The sequence below is a fragment of the Copidosoma floridanum genome, unplaced genomic scaffold (assembly GCF_036245765.1).
Source record: "Copidosoma floridanum isolate Cflo_tuat_1 unplaced genomic scaffold, Cflo_Japanese_pri ptg000021l, whole genome shotgun sequence".
NCBI classification, from domain to species: domain Eukaryota; kingdom Metazoa; phylum Arthropoda; class Insecta; order Hymenoptera; family Encyrtidae; genus Copidosoma; species Copidosoma floridanum.
Window position 1 is genome coordinate 29935326 of NW_028321898.1, and position 20759 is coordinate 29956084.

General features: G+C 32.3%; 5 protein-coding genes across 9 annotated transcripts in view; 3 read left to right on the forward strand and 2 right to left on the reverse strand.

The window, feature by feature from the left end:
• The window catches only part of LOC106647824 (uncharacterized), a 263442-nt gene extending 261113 nt beyond the window's left edge, over window positions 1–2329 (forward strand). Inside the window, exons 23-24 of the mRNA XM_089594588.1 lie at window positions 662–796; window positions 2067–2329. Of these exons, the coding sequence (XP_089450714.1) occupies window positions 662–796; window positions 2067–2237 (306 nt within the window). The 3' untranslated portion in view covers window positions 2238–2329. The remainder of the gene's footprint in view (window positions 1–661; window positions 797–2066) is intronic.
• Window positions 2330–6765: 4436 nt separating this feature from the next.
• On the reverse strand, window positions 6766–9355 carry LOC106646318 (putative peptidyl-tRNA hydrolase PTRHD1). The gene is made up of 3 exons (XM_089594590.1): window positions 9229–9355; window positions 7825–8017; window positions 6766–7055 (listed from the first exon to the last, which is right to left on the reverse strand). The coding sequence occupies exons 2-3, from the start codon at window positions 8008–8010 to the stop codon at window positions 6885–6887; spliced, it is 357 nt and encodes a 118-aa protein (XP_089450716.1). The 5' UTR covers window positions 8011–8017; window positions 9229–9355; the 3' UTR covers window positions 6766–6884.
• An 854-nt stretch (window positions 9356–10209) lies between these two features.
• On the reverse strand, window positions 10210–11743 carry LOC149374266 (uncharacterized). The gene is made up of 2 exons (XM_089594589.1): window positions 11242–11743; window positions 10210–11172 (listed from the first exon to the last, which is right to left on the reverse strand). The coding sequence occupies exons 1-2, from the start codon at window positions 11516–11518 to the stop codon at window positions 10295–10297; spliced, it is 1155 nt and encodes a 384-aa protein (XP_089450715.1). The 5' UTR covers window positions 11519–11743; the 3' UTR covers window positions 10210–10294.
• Window positions 11744–12121: 378 nt separating this feature from the next.
• On the forward strand, window positions 12122–14046 carry LOC106647806 (protein CTLA-2-alpha-like). 3 transcript variants are annotated; one of them, XM_089594594.1, is made up of 4 exons: window positions 12122–12152; window positions 13216–13269; window positions 13449–13598; window positions 13669–14046. In XM_089594594.1, exons 2-4 carry the CDS (start codon window positions 13222–13224, stop codon window positions 13684–13686), a joined length of 216 nt encoding a protein of 71 aa, XP_089450720.1. In that variant the 5' UTR covers window positions 12122–12152; window positions 13216–13221; the 3' UTR covers window positions 13687–14046. The 3 variants fall into 3 exon arrangements, with proteins under 3 accessions (XP_089450720.1, XP_089450717.1, XP_089450719.1); XM_089594591.1 differs by lacking the exon at window positions 12122–12152 and adding an exon at window positions 12174–12344; XM_089594593.1 differs by lacking the exon at window positions 12122–12152 and adding an exon at window positions 12174–12340.
• Window positions 14047–14524: 478 nt separating this feature from the next.
• Window positions 14525–17345, forward strand: Prx2 (Peroxiredoxin 2). 3 transcript variants are annotated; one of them, XM_014364265.2, is made up of 4 exons: window positions 14525–14624; window positions 15816–15963; window positions 16372–16680; window positions 16787–17345. In XM_014364265.2, exons 2-4 carry the CDS (start codon window positions 15830–15832, stop codon window positions 16929–16931), a joined length of 588 nt encoding a protein of 195 aa, XP_014219751.2. In that variant the 5' UTR covers window positions 14525–14624; window positions 15816–15829; the 3' UTR covers window positions 16932–17345. The 3 variants fall into 3 exon arrangements, with proteins under 3 accessions (XP_014219751.2, XP_014219753.2, XP_014219754.2); XM_014364267.3 differs by lacking the exon at window positions 14525–14624 and adding an exon at window positions 15330–15408; XM_014364268.2 differs by lacking the exon at window positions 14525–14624 and adding an exon at window positions 15572–15593.
• The last annotated feature ends 3414 nt before the right edge of the window (window positions 17346–20759 follow it).

The window sequence follows — 20759 nt, forward strand, 5'->3', positions numbered from 1 at the left end:
AAAAAAAAAAAAAAAAAAAACATGCGAGCACAGCTGTAACGTTAACTGCAACAAATAAAAATCGCCACGAAAAATTTTACATACACGTATAATCATGCATCGTCTTTCACGCATCTCTTCTCTTGGATATCCCATCAACTTGCTGTGCTGGAATTCATTGTGCATCAAATAACATCGTAACAACAGTCGACTGATTTTTTTTTTTTTTCCTCCCCATTCCTACTACGATTAAACACACCCTTATCTGCATCTAACCAAGCTTGGCCTTCAACTGCACGCACACACGCCCAAACTTTTTCTTCTTCGTTTTTGGTAACTATACATGAATATTTGTTTGCTGGTCGGCGAATTCGCGCGAGATCCGCAACTCGTATCACTATATAAATTAAATTATTCATTGGTAATACTGGAATCGATTGAGCTAATAAATTCACGTCTGATGTAAAGTACTTTCGTCTTTGACAGTTCGAAATTCCAATAAAACAATGTTATCGTGGATAATCTCGCGTTGATCTCGCGACTGCAATCAAATAATCGAAATGGGGAAGTGGTGGAAAAAAAAAAAAAAAAAAAAGAAAGGGTAGCCGGTTGAACGAACGAAGCGGCTGCAGGGCGATAATGCCCCGGCGTAGACGCGCAATCAAGGCTTGCACGTTTCCAGGGACCACAGGGCAAACGCGGCAAGCGCGGCGAGAAGGGCAACAAAGGCGAGCAGGGCGTGCCAGGACTTGACGCCCCATGTCCCGTGGGACCCGACGGTCTTCCACTGGCGGGCTGCGGCTGGAGACCGCCCAAGGTAATTTGTGCTGCGTCCTCTTTAGCGTCAACCTTTACACTACAACGCAATGGCAACGTTGCTACGCGTGGGCATTTGATTTACCCATCACATATTACACATCGATAGCGTATGTAATGATGAACTGCGCTATGAACTGCACTTGTCCGACCCGTTGTATGCCGATCTGCTAGATTATTGCGTGCTCACAGTGTGGTATTTTCACGGAGAGTACCAAGTTCCTTTGATTTACGGGATAGTTGGGGTAAACTTTTTGTTTCTTGTAAAATTAAAAAACCACCAATTTCGCGCTCAACGGGTAGTTTACTATTTTTTTTTTTTTTTTTTATTTGGCTCAGTGAAAAAGTTGTTTTAAAATCGTAGTTTAAAAATTAATTGACTAAAAAAAAAAAAAAATGGAAATCGGTATTTAAATGATTGTGTCAGTGAAAAGGTGGTGGGAGATTTTGTTTTGGTACATACAATTTAGGGGTAGGGTGAAATACCGATATTGGCTTTTATGGCTCAGACATCAGTTGTTAACTGTATCAGCTGTCCCGTAGAAATTTGTTGATACCACACGCCCACTAATTCACGATTAATCTTCCTTTTAACACTTTTTTTATTTGCATGATGTAATTTAGAATAGTAAGTACATGAGTGGTGACTAAATTGTGTTGTTTGCAATATTTGGTAGAATTAATACATCTTTCACAATTTAATACAAGTATTCTGACGAACTAGTTTTTTCAATAATTGGAACCAAAAAAAATCAAGCAAAATTTTAAGAATTTTTTTTCTATAAGTAAATGATCAACGATGAAAAAAAAAAAAAAAAAAACAAAAACCTTACAAAATTAACCGTCAGAATACTATGGCATCTTGGGATTGGAAAACCGCTTCAAATTATGATTCGTGATTCCCAAGTTGCTACCAAATGAAGGACTGCGCACTTTCAATTATCAATAAAAATTTCGAAGACTTTGCAAGGCTTTCGACCCACGGAATAACTTTAAATTACTTTAAAGTCATTGGATGACTTTGAATGAATGTTTTCATGACCTCAAATGATTTTCCGTGACTATAAAAAACGTTTTTCATTGTTTTCGAGAGTGTGCAGTCCCTCACCACCACCATTGAGTAATTAGCCGATTCGCCTAACACGATAGGTGTATAAAGTTTGAAAATCCAAGGGTATGATGCGTATGAGTGGGTTGTTAATTGTTTCTCGGGTAGAAAAAAAAAAAAAAAAAAAAAAAAGAAAAAAAAAAAAAATTGGCAACTGGCTCAGGGGCCGACGAGCACGCTGCCACCGCCGATTGATGGCCCGGAGCCAGCCGAGACGGACTACGACGAGCAAGAGCAGGAACACGAGCACGAGCACGAGCAGGAACAGGAACACGAGCAGGAGGATGAGTACGAGGAATTCCCCGATGAGAACGCCAACATGGCTGAGCAATAATTATTGTCACCCGCTGGAGATGAGAACACTACCACTACAGGGAACAACAACAACCCACACAATCGACTCGTGCACCGATGATGATGACGATGATGCCTTACCTACACCTGTCCATTACTATATACCGTCACGCATTTAACTCTAATATACTCACTAAGCTTTTATTGCTGACATTTTGTCATCGAAGATCCGTCAAATCTTACGTCTCATTTAGTAGAGAAAACAACAAATAAAACAAACAAAACATTATACACGTATATACATACATATATATATATATAAATACATACACGCATACTAATCAAGGCCTAACGATTGGGACTCACTGCTCGTGGTAAGGTTATAACATTGTTCTAAGCTAATAAATCTTTGTTTTGTTTCATTTGTATATTTTGTATTTTTTTTTTTTTGGTCTGTGGAGGTTCCATTGCATGCTAGCGTTTTGGGATTTTTATTGGTATTGAATCAATAATTACTAAACCGTAGTAGTAAACTAAAACAATAACTTCTTATTTAATCGAACTTTATGCTATTGTTGTTTGTCCAATTTTCTGTACGAGGCATTTCATAGTAATTATAAATATTCAGGGATAAATTGTTGTTATACTTTTACAGTGAAAGTCACTCGATGAATAAATAAAAATATACAGATTTAAAATATTTTTAAGGAGGTGAGTATCAGTTCTTTGAATCTCGGATCTAGATAAAATTAAGAGATATATTATGCTTTTAATGTTGAGATACAGTGAGAGCCACGTGATGAGATGCTTACAGGTATACTTGAAATTTTTGAAGTTATGGTGTATTGGGATATGGTTTACAAAAATAAAAATCACGGTATTATTTTTTTATTTGAGGTATTAGCTGTAACGAAACGAAGCTGTAACGTACTGTATTTTTAAGGACACATAGATATCCTATCTTGAAAAGGAGAATGATTTCGGATGCAGCCTTTTATTCGTTATGTGATTGGTTCAGCCGAGATCACGTGATTATTGTTCAAATGTCACTCATGGGTTGCAAAAATTAACTGTTTTAGAGTCACTATTACAATCATTTCTTGTTTTAAAATGTGCTTGAATTTACGATTTCATTAAATTACGTAAGGTAAAAAACTTTCATGATCAAAAAAGTCAATACTACTTGTGAATTAAAAAACTGCTTATCGGAGTATGCATTTTTTGAAAATATTCTTTATAAAGATGCAAAACGTATTAGATTCGTGCCGTGGAATTACTAAGTAGAGTCAAGACTTAAACCTACGATCAGTTGGTTAAAAATTTATTTTATCCATATCCACATCACATTATAAACTTTATTAAGTGTAACGGAAAAATTATCAAGTATAATTAACAAAATTATAAAAATGAAAAATTAAAGCTCCTACATCAATTGCATCAAGTCAGTCCAACAGTCCAACTGACAATTTAATCAAATTTTTAATACAAAATCGTAATTTCGTAAAATGATTTCATCATTAAATCAAGCTGAAACCAAACTGTAAGATATTCTCGGAGGAATGATGTAGAATATAATTTTGTTTCAAAGATTCTAGTTTTCAAAATAGATAACACAAAAAATAAAGTTTAAGCACTAATATTTAACGGATTCAGATTATTCTTCAATCCTCAACTTATAATCTCAAGTCCCAAGTCATAAAAGTAATTGTGTAAAGGACACATCATTCCTATTAAAATAACTTTATTTGAGTAGTTATAAAGTAAAATTGTGCACTGACTTCTGTATACGTGGCTCTTGTCACATTTTCTCATGAAAAAATATACTTCATAATTTTATCTAAATTAATGTTTCAAAGTTCTGACACACTCCTCTAGCAAAAAATAGTGTAAATTTATCGAAATTTTTTCTCTATTTTGTAATAAACGTATGTACCAAATGTATCTCACTATACTATTTTCTATTTTAGCCAAAAAGTAACATCTTACGCAAGTGGTTGGAGGAGGAAGATGAAAAGTAAACATGGACAATGAGTGATCTATTTCGTCGAGGAAAAATCATCGAAGATCTTCCATTATTTCTCTCATATTCTTCATAGAGCATTTGGATTAACTTAAAATTAATTGAAATGAAACATACAAATAAAAAAAAAAACTTGCCAGTAAGTGTTGTAAATAAATGTACCTACAATGTTAAGCGCCAATAGAATGTGTACATAAATATGCTGAAAATACAAGCAAAAAATAAATTTTTTAATATTAAAGGATAATAATATTGGTGTAAGAAAATGGTTGCATCATGCAGAGTGTGTTTGAATGTGACGCGTTCTAATGCTGAAATATTGTTTATCTTAAGAAATCATTGGTACAAATTTAGTGTCAGTGAAAATATACAAGTTTTTATTTAAAAAATTTATCAAATATCTTCTTTTCGCGGCTTTCAGATATCGTGTCAGCTGTAGCTCCGGTATGAAAAAGTCTGTTTCCATTTATGTGTATATGTGACACTAGAGTTTGTAAAAAATTATTATGATTAGAATATCCTAAAACGAGCTATTGTATTGAAATCCTAGTTTCAAGAAAAAAGTATTAGAAGTTATAATTATAAGTAAACATTTATAGTATAATACAACTGTTGAAGTGTATAAAAATTACTATACAACGCTCATTTTCGTATACCTACACATATGAGAGTAAATAATGAAATTATTTTATGATATTTATTTGATATTACGGCTATGCTATATATAACACTTTATAAGGTCATATCAAAGTTAAAAAATGTTTAATTTTCATTTATAAAATTAGGTATTATAATAAATATTGTAATGTACGTATAGAAAAATGTTAAACATTTTTTACATGTTTTATGAACAAAATTTCAATAGCTCAATAATTTTTATACAAAAAAAATTCAATGTTACTGAGTGTATTAATAAAAAGTTAGCTTTTAATAACACATGGTATTACGTCCGAAAACTGTGTATACATTTTAATAATCATCTTTATTATGTTAAGTTCTTTTGTCTGCCACCAATGATAGTTAGCTGTTTTTATTTTTCATATTTCTAATAAAAGTATTATAGTTAAAATGTTACACAATATTTTACAATTAAATAAGATCATTAATCAAACGTCGTCTTATTTTTTTCTCTCAAACACGAAAACTTCTTTAAATAATTTCAAAATTTTCAAATACTTATTATCCTCGTCCTTGTGATTATTTTGTCTCATTCAAAGTTATAGACATAAAAATTTTGAATGACCAACAATTGTTGATGTTATCGTAGTAGCACGTACAAAATTGAGAAAAATTGAAAAAATTAATTATAGTGATCTTTTCCATTACTTGATACGTTCCGTATGTGTTAAAACTTAATAATTTACTTCCTTACTTGGTTTTAATATTTTAAGGTTAAATTTAGCTACTGTATTAAAAAAAAAAAAATCATAAAAAGATAGATTTCGAGACTTATCTCCTCGTATGATACTTATTGATCCTTTAATATAACTTGACATCAAAAAGCGTAAAACTGACAAAAAGTATTAATCACTATTTTTTTAATAAATTTTAATTAAGTCACTACTATGTCAATACTTTGCTTAATTAAAAAAGCTTTTTATCTATTATTAGCTTTCTTAGAAAAATCAATTATTTAAAAAAAATTTTATAGTTTTTTTACAAATAAAATAAATATTCAAAAATTTAAAATATACTAGCCACCAGAGCCACTTCATGAATATTGTTAAAATCCTTCAAATAGTTTTGAGTTGACGAATCATCATGAAACAGGTGAGTTACAGCACTGTAAGTATGACAAACCTTAGCTATGTATAATAGTTCCCAAAGGCCATTCTAAACTTTTTATAACGTCCTTCGGATAGGTCATTCGGAGGAACACTATGATTTATTGGCCCTGATGTCATCACCAGATCGCATAGAATTAATGCCACCCCCACATGAGTATATTAATGTTTCACCTAAAGCTATGAATCCAGCTTACGTAAACGTGGTCAACGACAATCCTAAAAATATTTAATTTATTACTGCAACATCTTAATCTAAGAGTAAATATGTGTTATCATAGTACTACAACTACTTAAAGCTGGTTAAAATTGTTGTTATGCAGATATGTCTACTGTCACGAACTCGGTTGTTTCAGGTTCTTATATCTTATAAATTTTCAACGATATCATTTTTGTTACATATGGCGATGATATCCTAATCCAACTACTTGTTGAACCGTTTGTTTGTTAACAAAAGTTTTGTTTAAGTGTAAAAGAAAAAAATATTTTAGTGTATTTTTTCAATAATTTGAGTTTGCTATGTATACTACTTTATAAGATCATATTAAAGAATATCCCAGTTAAAAATATTCAATTTTTATTTGGTCAGTTAGGTATTAGAATAAATATTGTAATATGCATGCAAAATTTTAAATATTTTCTGGCGTGATTTATTTAAAAAGTTTCAATAATTCGACAATTTTTATACAGAAAAAATTCTATGCTACAATGTGTACATATGTTGTCAATGTCAATGTCTGTACATCTGTAACTAATTACGTGGAGCTATTTTTATTTATAGTGTTTCTCGTAAAAATACAGATTATATGTTATACAATATTGTATAATTATATAAAAGTTTTGTTCAAATATTGTTTTAATTATTTTTTGCTGTCTTGAAAAATCATTTAAACAACTTCAACTTTTTGAGGAACTTATGAACCTCATCTTTGTGATACGGTTTTATTACGAGACAAGTTGGTATATTTTCTGGCTGTTCAATCCATAATTTGTGCCTTATGCTATTTTCATCCAACGTTTTGTGCAATTCTTTTAAAGTTTCTTCACTTGGAGCCTAAATATAAATATAATGATATGATGTTCAAAATATTAAAAAGGTATCTCTAAGTTATGTTTTTATTTAATGATAGACTAGTGAATTTACTACATACTATGTGACTCCTTAATAAAATTTCTTTAATTTTTGAAAATTAATTTAGAATTTATTAAGAAAGATTAATTACTATCTTCAATAAAATACTATTTATTAAATATTTTGAAGGCCTGCATTTTAAATGTCAGTATAAAACTATTTGTATGTAACCAACTTTCGTCATAAATTTTTTTAAGATAAAATTTTAAAAGCGTTTAATATTGTACATTACAACTTAATTTCATAGTAATAGAGTCAAAAAATTATAACACTCAACAATTTATCGTATTAATAGGAACACGTACAAAGTTGAGAAAAATGTTTAAAACCAATTGTGACGACCTTTCCATTGACTTGATGTATACTAAGTTAAGACCAAATAATTTACTTTTTTAATAGATTTTAATTTTTTAAGGCTGAATTTTGCATATGTATTTAGGTAGACAAGTATAAAAAGATAGAGTTCAAGACTTATCCTAATTTCTACTGTACCTTTGCATAATATAATTTCATATTAAAATCACTGTTTTTTTTCAATAAGTTTTAATTAAGTCACTATTATGTCAATACTTTGCTTAATAAAAAAACTTTATATCTATTATTCGATTTCTTAAAAATAATTTGTTAGTTGAAACAAATTTTAAAGTTCTTACAAATAAAATTATGATTCAAAAATATAAGATGTACTCGCCTCCAGCACCACTTTATGCATATTGTCCAAATCCTTCAAATAGTTTTGAGTTACCAAATCATCATGAAACAGGTGAGTTACAGCACTACAAGCATGACAAGCCTGAGCTATAACAGCTCCCAAAGGCCACTCTAAACTTTTTATAAGGTCTCCTCGAATAACAACATATTGCACTATTCCGGTCATTTTTTTTCTGAAAATTTCAATTCTCTCGTTTAAAAAAAAAATATATATATATATAAAAGAATGCATTATTTTATAAAAGAAATAATTATGCTGTAAAAGTGTGATTTAAGACTTGTTTCTAGCAAATAAATGCAAATATTTTTAAGGTAATTATTCAGTCATACTACTAGTTTTACTAGTATTAAATAAAATAATAGTATTATTTTCTTAAGTTTAATCCCTATTTTTTTGTGAAGTTCATGGAATATCTCTTTTTTACAAAAATACGAGCATAAACTGTCATGGAGACCAACTTTTTTTTCTTACTCTCCCACTTATAAAAGCAGTAAGAAAGTTGTCTTAGCTTTTGTTGCCAAAGATATTAATTTAATTTCAGTAATCAGTGTCCCTATCTGTGAGCTTCAAATTTTTAACGCAATGGATAATAATAAGAGTATCGATTGCGCTCAGGACGAATAGTCACGTCAAAATATCTGTCTCAAATTCAAAAATTCACTGTCTTACGTATTTAAATTTATATTGACAATTGGTGCTTCAGTTCAGTTAAAATCCCAATAAAAGTAAAATTTTCTTTTTAACATTGTGAAACGTCACGTAAGTACTGAGGACGGTAAGGGCCGTAAAATTGTAATCACTTTTAAAAAGTACAAGTTTTAGTAACGAATATAATTATTCAATTCAATATTTTTTATACAGTATAAAAACTTGATATGTTTGTTAAGTGACCAACAGGAGGCTCCTGGGCCCTTTGCTTGATACGGCATTCATTTACTTTTTAAAATTTTTTAACTTCTCAATTTTATAAAGAACGATAATTTATGTAATCAGTTAAAAAATATAAGTAGATATTATCCCATTATTAAGATTACAATTTTTTTTATTAATAATCATTTAAAAAATACATTCAATGAACTGAATTTTGTAATTATTAATTTTCACCACCATTTCTTGGAAAAACCGATGTACAAACTATTTTAGATTTAAAAAAATATAACATAATCTATTAACATCAAAGAAATATACATTACTTTGTTATTGGTGTATTTTTTATCACTGCGCTCGCGCAAAAACTTTTGTATATTTAGAAAGTACCTATACGTGCATACTACATGTGTTCAGTAAAAATGAAAGCAACACAAACGATGCAAAAAGGTTATCTTATGGTTTAAACGTAGTTTCAAACAGAGTATGAGAAAAATTTAACATTAAAAAACTTACTTGCTGTTCTAAAATATGTAATTCCCATAAAATGACTCAAAAAAAATTTTGCTTAAAATTATGGACTAATAAATGACAAATATAAGTATAAACACGGGTAACGTCATTGGACTTCAACCTGTGGAGATAAGTATATATACGGATCCTGTGTAGGAGTGTTCACCTAGTTCCAGCTTAAACTTTAACAGACTAGGGGTTTTTATTTTCTTTTAATATCCCATAGGGAGTTTATTGTTTTTAAAGTTTAAAATGGCACGCGGGGTATTTAATTAATGCATGGACCCTCAAATGTGACATTTTAAAAGTTTTATTTTTTTTAATGTTTAACTTATAAGAAATCATTCATTACCTTTACAGGATACAATCAGAGTAAATACATTAAATAAGGTAGTATAGATGACAGATGAATTTGTTAAATGAATAAAAGATGTCAATTAAATCATAAATATTATTAATCATAATCAGTTATTAAAATCAATGTTAGTTTATTAAAAATTGTTCAATGATAAATTTTTTTTCGTTTTCGCCTACTTGGCTTTTTTTTTTATTACTAATTTTCCGGAAAACAACGTATTGACTTTAAGACAGTACTATTAAAAATGATGTACTTAAATTAAATCGCAACGTACGAAAGTATGGGTGAGACTCTACCCACGTAACACAATATTTTATGCCGTGTACATGGAACAAGTATCAAAAAATTCAAAATCCGTTGATGATAATAAAAAAGTGGATTGAAAATAAAACATGGAGTAAATGATAGTTGTTTTATTTTTGAACTTTGTTAGGACTGTGCTGACTAAAGTTTGATTAGTTAATACTTCCTGAGATCATTAAATTTAGTAAATGTCCTAATAATTGTATTTAATAAATACATTATAATGTGTTGAATGGTAATAATAAAATAAAATAAACAAAACAGGCTTTATTTGATTTTTTGTAGTAAAAAATATATTTCAAACTTAATATATACTCTTTTGAAACAATATATTTTATAACCAAACATAAATAAATGACTCTGTTAAAAATTATCAACAATTTTTTGTATAAAAATTACATTTTCAACTTAGTCATACTTCATCAATCGTGCATTCATATTAACAGTTGCAGAGATTACAATTAGTATGTCTTCATGGAGCGAAGCTAAGTTCTTGGGAAGCTTTGAGTCAACAACTTTAAAAATCTTAACGCGTTGGTTTGATCGATCTAGCTGCAATCCAGATTCAGGTACAGATAGATCAGTAGACTCAAAGCTTTGGCATGTTGACACGTTTTTGTCCATGCATTCTTTGCTTGGACTCAACATTGTTTCTTTAAAAACTGAACTTAGTTTTTTAATTATATCTTCAAAGATTCTTTGACAATGCTTAGCACTATAAAATTTAAACATGACTGCTAACATTGCATAAGACAAATTCTGCTTTAACTTTGCATATACCATGATCACTCTATCTCTAATATTCATTTTCATAGATTTTTGCTCAACATTTAGCAACCCTACAATTTTATCTAACATCTTGAAAGATTCAATACCAGTCACAGTACTTAATTCTGTGTCAGATGCAATGAAATCAGCAAAATTACAAGTTTTTTCAACATATTTATTCACTTGAACTTCAGCTTCACTTGTTACTTTGCCACTGTCATACGTTTGACACTCAGCATCTACCTTAGGCGATGTGATTAATATGAAACATGGCCTTTCTTCGGAAGCATGTTTGACAGCATAGGAATGATCATTGTCGATCACAGATGCATTTGCACAGTCATTTGTATTTGTTTTGCAAGATAAGTTCAATTGATGGCGTGTAATAGGCACAGTTTCACAGTCTTTTTTCACTCTCCTAATTGATTTTCTGTTGTTTGTTTTTTTTGTTACACTAATTGGCAGATTGATAGAAGGAACGGCGTTTTTTTTTAGAATTCTTCTATTGCATCGCATACCTAAAATCAAACAAGGCATTTGTTTGTAATAGGTAAAAAGTAGTCAGAAAACATGGAGCCAACCAGTACCTGGTAGAAAGTAGTCATCCCTTTTAAAGTGTTTCGAACATACTTTCATCCTAGATGTTACATTATGAAGTCTCACAGCAATTTTCCAAGCTGTAAGCCTGTCTATTTTTTCCGTGGTACCAAAAATATTGGTCCTACTGACAAATTGCTTGTCAGGCTTGGGAAATCTGTAAAAGCTAGTACCTAAGTTTTTATTCGCACGACTACCACAACCACTCACGCAACAGGAATCTCTGTTAGTATTTTTCGATCGTTCAGAAAAATTTTGAGGCTCCATTTTTAGTTATTGTTTGTTACTAAAACATATAATAAGTCAGCAATGCGATTAAATACTGCGTACTTAACCTTATCTTCACTTGTATCACTTTTCAGTTCACTCGGTGGTCGGCTGGTCGGTATACTTAGTCGTCGTTAGAGTATTGTACAACACCACTGACGTTTAATGTCAGATAAGTATGTAAAAATAACGTTTTAATTATAATGTTGTAATATAGGGACATTGCCGATGACACTTGTTATGTTTGATGCTTATTGCTGTCTGCTGTGTATGCTCGAGTTCCGGACAATCCGGACCGGTTGCATTTGACCGCACACGACGCTTATCAGAGTTTTTTTTTTGTTTTACTTAATTGTTGGTCGTTTTGTGTACTCATTTTTATTTAATACATGTAAGTTTGTTGTTTTTTCGCCCGAAAATTTGGCGCCCAAAATTCAAAAATAAAAATTCCATCCAAGCGTGCATTTTCATGTGAATGCTTCGTGCTAACCACCTGCGAGATCTCCATGAAAACGTACCCAAAGCATTTGTTGAGTCTTTCTCAGTCGCATGCAGTCACATCTACTTATAGAGATATTAGAATTAGAACTTATTTTTTTCTTCGTGTGCAATAAATGCATCAGTATAAGTATATGTAAGTTAAAACGTCACGATCTGTTCGTATGTAGAAAAAAAACCATCGCGATCATAACAATAAAACATACCAATCTTATTACTCATAAACTTGTACTGGACAAAAAAACAGACTTTATAAACAATAGAGTGCGTAAAATATTTTCAGTGTTCATTTTGTTGGAGCATCCGATACGATTCCATTGAACAGTAGGTACATATGAAGATCGTTAAATACCTAATTAAGTGTAAAAAAAAAAATTTATACAATGTACTAATAGTTTTTTTCCTTCGACGGAGCGATTACAAATTTTATTTGTTTTTATTTTTGCATGATTAAAAAAAAATCTCGGTTCTCGTAGTCCTGTTGACAAATTTTGAATTAACTGGTTAAAGTGAAATATCAGTACGTTGATAAGAAATAAAATCTACTTAATAATATGTTAATATTAAGTATAGGCAATATAAAGCTCTCAAATCCCTTTGCATAATAATGTATACAGTTTTCTGCGCTTATGCATATTGTATACACTTCGAATAAGTATACTTTTATTATTTACGAATTATTGAAGTGTATGAATATGCCAGCGATCTAAAAATAAGTTTATCGTGAAATGCTGGGAGCAAAGAGTGATTATAGCTTATAGCAAGGAGTAAGTGAACAAGTCACTCCCACAACAGATTTCAATGGGTTGAGATTCAAATTAAGATTAAAAAAAGTTTTTGTAAGATTTAATTCGTTAGGAGACTACTATATTAAATCAAAATAATGTACCTTGAGTGTATCAAAAAATGAAACAAGCTTTTTTGATAAACAAAAGAGATGATGAGTGAACCTTTTATTGCACCCAAGTTATTTATTTATTTTCCATTTCAAATACTGCGTTCTTCATTTTTAGTGTGACAAAATGTATAATCACACTTTTTTTTTCATTTGAATACAAAAACTACAACCACGCCTTTGCTGATCTTACATTTTCCTTTACGGGTCCATATTTTTTTAAGGTGCCCCTCGCGATTCGAACGAATAAATTGAGTTGAAAGTAAATGGTTTAGTTTAAGACATAATACAATAAATTTTTTAGGTAATCATGGAATCGTATTCATCCAAGGATCTTGAGGAATGGGAAAATTACAAAGTAATTGAATAACATTTTTATAGATTCGATAAATATTAGCATCTTAATTTTAGATTTATTATAAATTTTTCGTAAAGGAAACGATTTAACATATAAAAATAACGTTGAAAGAACATTGTATTATTTTTTACATTATTTTTAATAATATATTTTTGTAGTAAAAGTAAAAAATATTTTAGACTCAATTCAATAAAAAATACGAAGAGACGGAGAATCAAACAAGGATGGTTACGTATTTTAAGAATAAAGATTGGGTTGAAAAACATAACGCCAAGTACGAAAAAGGGGAGGTTTCGTACCGTGTCAGTGTGAATCAGTTTTCCGATCAAGTGAGTATAATTTATCAATGCATCAATAACAATTTAACAACAAAAATAATATATCAACATTATTTTTTAGCGTTTGAACTCGTCATAAGATTTTTTTCAAGTCCTACAAGCACTTAATGTTTTGATATTCAAATTTTTACCTTACTTTCAGTAAGAATGTATAATGTTATTTTATAAATTTCACGATGAGCGAGTAAAAAAACGACTATGGTGTACCATTAGGAAATTCACTTTGGACACGTACATGTAAAAAATCTCTCATTATTAAATTAAGGTAAAATTAGAGAACTTTTCAATGAAAGTACTGAATTAAAATTTTACCCAGTTTGATTCAAGTATTCCATGAAGTAAGTATTTCAAGGTGAACCTAATACAAGTAACACATTGTAATCATCGAAACATATTTTTGTATCCAAATAAAATTACTTGGAGTTTTTTTGCAAATTCCGTTGTAAGTACCAAGCAAAGTAGTTTATTTTTTCCCATATTTATATGACTATGATTACTAGCTTTTTATGCTTAGTTTTCACATTTACCAGCTTAAAAAACGTGCTTCATCATCGCGCACCGCGGCATATATAGACACGAATGACGAACTACGACGGTGATGGCCGAACATTGACGACGACTTGCATCGCAACAAAAAAATCCTAAACAGATGGAACCAATACATAAATGTAAAAAATTCTTTTTTTTTCAAAAAGACACATGTTAGAAATTTGTTGTAAAATCATTTTTAAAATTGAATGTATTTGAATTACTACGAATTAAAAAAAAATTACGATAAAAGTCAAGGCTTCAGGTGTCAATTTGAACCTTACGTTAGTAAAACAAAAAAAAGATGAAAAATTTTCAAACTAAAAATTTTTTTTCGTAAAATGCTCCATGTATATTATTTTCTTGTATAAATCATGTAGGTATCGCCTCTCTGTGGACGGTTGGCCAACCTTTATTCCGAGTGTTGCCGGTGTCGAGAGCAGACTCTTTTCTACCGTTGTTGTGTCGTGATCGTGCTTGAGAAGCCAGGTAAGCATAAATAATAATACAAGTATAACGTAAACACTGCTTCAACTTAGTTTTACGCACCAGGAGGCGTATCCTCGTCACGGTGTACCCTGTCATCGTTCCATTCGTGCAGTAACATTCCTTATGGAAGTGTATAGCTCAACAATGGCTCTCGACGGAACGCCGCGTGGCTTTCGGAGAAAGTCTAACTGGTCCAATTTTCTTTTTTTTGTTGCTTTTGCATCGCATAATGTAAGCTACGGATTTTCGAATACGCGTTTTGTTCTAACGATTAACGGGAATAAACGATACGCACGATGGTTCTGTCGTTGTATCTGACCCTCAAATAACGTTATATAAAACATAAATAGTCAACAGGCGTGTGTGAGAGGCCCCATTACAAGTACTGTCTGCTTGCTTTGTACCTCGCTGTGTACAGCTGCAGGATAATAGAATCACGTATATACGTGCCTTTTCTTGGTATTCTACGGCTGTTGGACATAATAGTGTTCTCGATGCTTCTTCAGCGCATGGAGATTGTCTATAGGAGTCTTGGAAATCCAAAGCGCTTGTGCGTCCGTTTTTTTTTCTTCTACTTTGCACTAGAGAGGGAATCACGAATGATGCGGAACGGATACAATTTTTTTGCACCATTGTGTATTGTCATGATTTCTCGATCTAAGACCAAATAGGTATTATATCGTCGAAGGTGTTCCGTTGAATATTTCATTACTTACCTCGGCACTCGCGCGATTGTCATTACTCAAGTAGTTCCAGCTGCAACTTTTCCGGCACGTCATCCAAAGTATATACTTGTAGGCATTTAGTAGTTTAAGTTGCAACAGTTGCGGTAACTCCTTTTTTTTGCCAATAGCGAGCAACCGTGAACGATTTTTTTTTTTTTTTTAATTCTAGCGAAAAGAATCGACTGGTTGCTTTCAGAATAAAACCGCAGCTGCCGTTGATAAGCGAATGCTTTCTTTTCACTGTGTGCGTATACGCTGTTATCGAACTCGCTTAGACTTAACCAGCATAGATTTTAACTGTAATCATTACGGAACGTTGTTGGCTAATAAATCTTACGTAAAATATACTCGATCGATTTTTTATTTTAGTTGAACATTTTTCGTCTATTTTTAGTACAACTGGAAATGTTGCAAACTTTTAAGCATGAGTCAGTGCTGATAAACTATGAAATTTTTCTTGTTTCAGAAAACTAAATCATCATGCCTGTCCCAGAGTTACAACAACCAGCACCTCAATTCAAAGCAACAGTGGTTGTTGATGGTCAGTTCAAGGAAGTTTCTCTATCAGACTACAAGGGAAAATATGTTGTTTTGTTCTTCTACCCACTAGACTTGTGAGTAATTTTAGTAATTTGTAAATTTAATTTTTTCTCAGTTTATTTTTGAACAATTATATTTAATGCAAACATCATTTACAATAATTTCATTAGCCTAAAAATAGTACAACATGTGAGTTTAAAGCGATAAATCTTCCATACCGACGGTACAACTATATAGATATACACAAGTGACATTGAACTAATTCTAAGTGAATCTAACTTGTAATAAAACACTGCTTATTGAATACTTATTCTTCCGAAAAATCTTCCTTCAACACACACTAGTTTAAGAAAAAAGAATTTAGAAAATTTCACTTGGTGAAATACTCTGTGGTGCTTTATTACATAAATTTTCAAATAGTAGGGTAATTCTAAAAATTAACAATTGTCTTTGAATGAAACAAACGCTTTTTTTTGTTTCAGCACATTCGTCTGCCCAACAGAGATCATTGCTTTCTCTGATCGTGCAAAAGAATTTGAAAAGATCAACACTAAGGTGATTGCCGCATCAACTGATTCACACTTTACCCATCTGGCATGGGTCAACACTCCCCGCAAGCAGGGAGGTCTAGGAAAACTGGACATACCACTTCTTGCTGACAAATCCGGTAACATCTCCCGAAGCTACGGTGTTTACAACGAGGAGACTGGTATTCCATTCCGAGGTTTATTCATTATTGATGATAAACAGAACCTTCGACAGATCACCATAAATGACCTTCCTGTTGGAAGGTATGTAGAAATTGACGTTATTTTCTATTAAAGCGTAAAATGTTTTAAGTTTTAAAAAAATTTAATTGAGTCTTAATTAAAACCACGGTAAATTTTTTTTTTTTAGATCTGTCGATGAAACTCTTCGATTGGTACAAGCATTCCAATTTACTGATACGCACGGTGAAGTTTGCCCTGCAAACTGGAAACCAGGAAGCAAGACAATGAAGCCTGACCCAGTTAAATCGCAAGAGTACTTCAAGGATGCGTAAATTGATTCATAATTATCTATGAATCACGCTCATGCGCAGCGCCCATAAAATCACTGATTTGTATACTTCGTAAAAGATGAAACATGAAAATAAAGTATTTTTAGAGAATTCCTGTGGATTAGGATTCACTTTAATTTTTCATCGTATTTACATTTGAATAAAAGCATTTCTTTTTTAACAAATGTTTTTTAATTACTCTCATTATGTTTCATACAAATGTATTCTAAGCTTTCATATTTGTATTGTTGACAATACAAATGAATTCCGTATCAACTTGAGTTTGATACATTAATTCATGCCACTAAAATTTGTAAAATGAGTTATGAATTTTGTTCATAGACGCATGATGTATTGAGAGCCCGTGAGGGAGCACAGTAAAATAAAAAACTCCCAAATGTTACCAATCATCAACAATTTTTCGTCATCATCGTGATATTTTATAAAAACTTTAAACGAAATAAAATTCCATACGTTAAAACCCATGCCGAACACGAAAAAAAGGGACATTTCGTTGAATTGATAAAAAGTACTCTTACCATTCTTTCAACAGTTATTACATAGTGTACATAAAATAAGAGAAATCGCAAACATTAAAAAAGAACAATATTAAAGTTGAACTAAGTTACTTCGCTCAGTCTTGAGAAGAAAAAAATCGTTCATTACCCGTATTAATATTGTACTTACGTAACGTTGCTTGTATTGCACCACCATCAGAGCCCACACCGCAGCATCTGGGCTTCCAAGGAAAGGCTTTCACGTTTATTATTGACTCTCGATCGGTGCCCTCCGTATCCCCAACAGCTTACGATTTATTTGATCGCCTCTCAAACGTACGTAAGTATCCTCTGTGCTCGCACAATTGCAGACTTATGCAATTGGGTTATTTCGGTATGGTGCACCCAAACAAACCGAACAACCGCGAAGCCCGTGAACGATTGTTATTGCCAGCCGATGCATGGACACACGAGTCGCTGGAAATCGCGTATAATATGTATGCGCTCGCGGCTGTTTTTATGGAGCTACTTTTGGGTTTTCTGTATTACACCGCCACTGGGATTTTCGGGGTCATACCAAGTTTATAGGTACGCTGTTGGCACGTGATGGACCTTTTTAGTGCACCAGATTATTGAACGTGATGATCTTCGACAGTTTACTACACAAACAGATTTTGTTCGTAAATTTTATAGTTTGGAGAGATTTTTGAGAAATTTTCTTCTTTTGGGCCATACTGTTTATTAAATTCGAAGTTTTTGACATTCTCTGTAGAAAAAACAACTTTTATTGAGCATTAGGGACATTTTTCTTCTTTGCTCCTTTTTTTTTTTTTAAAAGTAAAACTACTTTGCTTACAAGCGCGTTATTAGCGCAGTTCTTGAAAAAAAAATTTTTTTACTTTGTTCGTGCATAAAATCAATGAAGGATTTCTTATTACTTTCAAAAAAAGTATAATAAATATACACAATGCAATAAAGAAAAGGTGTTACGGTTAATTATTCACGGCTGAGAGCACAGAAAAAAAGTTATCGTCAAACTATCGTATCATTAGGTTTTTTGAAACGTGGGAAAAGACGAAAATTCAAGGAAAAAATGCGCTTTTCCTAAAAATGTAATTGCAGTTGGCGTATTTATATCTATTTTTCACTTTGTAATAGAAATACATTGATGTCCAAAAAATATGGACTAATTATATTTTGTTCTCGATTCTCCACCCCGAAAAATAATATTTTCAACCAACTTTGCTTTTTGTTTGACAACAAAAATATTGTACGACTAGTTTTCAAGAGTTTCATAAACTAAAGGCTATATGATGGTGAATCTCGTGGAAATGGCCAAGTGAGGAAAACGATACATTTCAAGACAATTTCACAAGACAAACGAAAAAAGCAATCACTTGTACCGCCAAGGCTTACTATTGCTTTTATTTTAACGTACAAAAAAGAGTTACTAAAGTGAAAGATAAAATTTCTTATGCCTTCTTTGGCTATAAATACAGGGCCGTAAATTGAAGACGCTTGGTATCCTAAGACGCATTTTCCGCGCAACATCTGTTCTCAGCAACCCGGTAAAAGTGCCAAAACAACGTTTGTTTGGATTTTGTTTTTTTTTTTTTTTTTTTTTTTTTTTGTTTGTTGTTTTTACTCGCACATGAATCCACAAAAGAAGTACGCGAGTCCTACTGGCGCGCTTTTGTATTATCGCTCGTGCTCGACTGGCCTCTCACTCTCTTTTCTCTTCCGCGTCGGGCTTATTTTAGACACGCGCGCATGCGGACGCTTATAACGCGTAAGTATGCCCACCGCTCATAATACTTACGAGCATGGCAAGCTATAAGCACGACTCGTCGACTTTTTAAGGTATATGGGAGGGAGACATTTGGATTCCCTGACTCTATTTTTTTTTTTTTTTTTCCGGAGACCCACTTTTCCATGGGTTTTTTGTTTTTTATTGGCACCTTCGGAATCACGCGGGTCCGCGATTTTATTTTTTTACGTGGGCGAGTACTTGCGGACGATGTGCACGATTATGTAATCAAAAATAAAAAACTGTAAAAAGATAAGTGGGAAAATACTGTTTGCAAGGAATAAGGGTCCTTACAACAGGTTTAAAAGGACGTCTTTGAAAGAAAAAAGAAAAAAACGGTTTCGTAAACTCATGATAATCTTTTATAAAATTAATGGTGATAATTCTATAATCGTACAGACATAGTCACGTTCACGGGGCATCCCAAACGAAATCAATCTGATATCATTGGAATCATTGGTAAATGTTCATCAATTGACGTCTCCCAAGATACTTTTAAAATACAACAAAATCAGTGACATTACTTTATTATCACATTTGTAATTACACCTTGAGCGAATAAGTGTTACGAGCTCGATTTGTAAAAAGAAAAATTTAATTTTAAAAAATTCATTTTTATGCATATCACTATGTTACATATAGTAACATTTTGATAATTTTTTATGTCTCCCGTATAAATTGTGTTATGATTCTACAAAATAGCACCTAAATGCGAGACGAATATTTTTACTTGAAGTCGTTTCGAAATCAACATTGAAATCATCCCAAAATCATTTCGAAATCTCGAACCGTTTGGAAAATCAACACGAAGCATGAAAAAAAAAAAAAAGCAGACCCTCAATCGAATGAAGTGACGTACTTTAGCTGGAAGTGATTGGATAGCTCGTAAAGTTTCAAAATAACCCCAACTTTTGTAAACATTTTCGACTTACAAAGAAAAAAGAAGAAAAAAAGCCTGCTCCGCGTTTTCAAATTCCACGACGGATAAAAGAACCCACATCGCTCCCCCCCCCGCGATTCGACACGAAATAGAAAACCCACGCGACAACTCGGCACCGTAAAATCAGCCCCGCAACGCGTTCATTCACAAACACGCCTCTACGCATCTCCATTTGTGTCCGCACCATTCAACTCACCCCACCTCTCTATCCTCCTTTTTCTCTCTCTCTCTCTCGTGAGAAAACAAAGCTTTGCGCAACAAAAACTCCCAGCTCGGCTGCCGCGAGCTTGCAAGCTCGAGCGCGAGGGGCAGTGAATCCCACTCATTAAAGCTCCATTGAATATCGGGCCATGGGTGTAAAAAAAAGCTCGCCCCTGTATCATCTTCGGCGCAGCTGACTTTTTTTTCCCCGAAGGAAGCTCTCGAGCGTAACGCGGGCGCGGCCGAAAATAGAGGGGCCGCAGCGCTGCGCGTGTACCCACGTTGTATTACCTGTACAAGCGCCATCCGCCGGAAATCGTCCGACCGTCGACGGACAGCCGAGCCTGAACGCGTGCTTTTCTCATCCCCTTTTCTCTTCGGTCGCC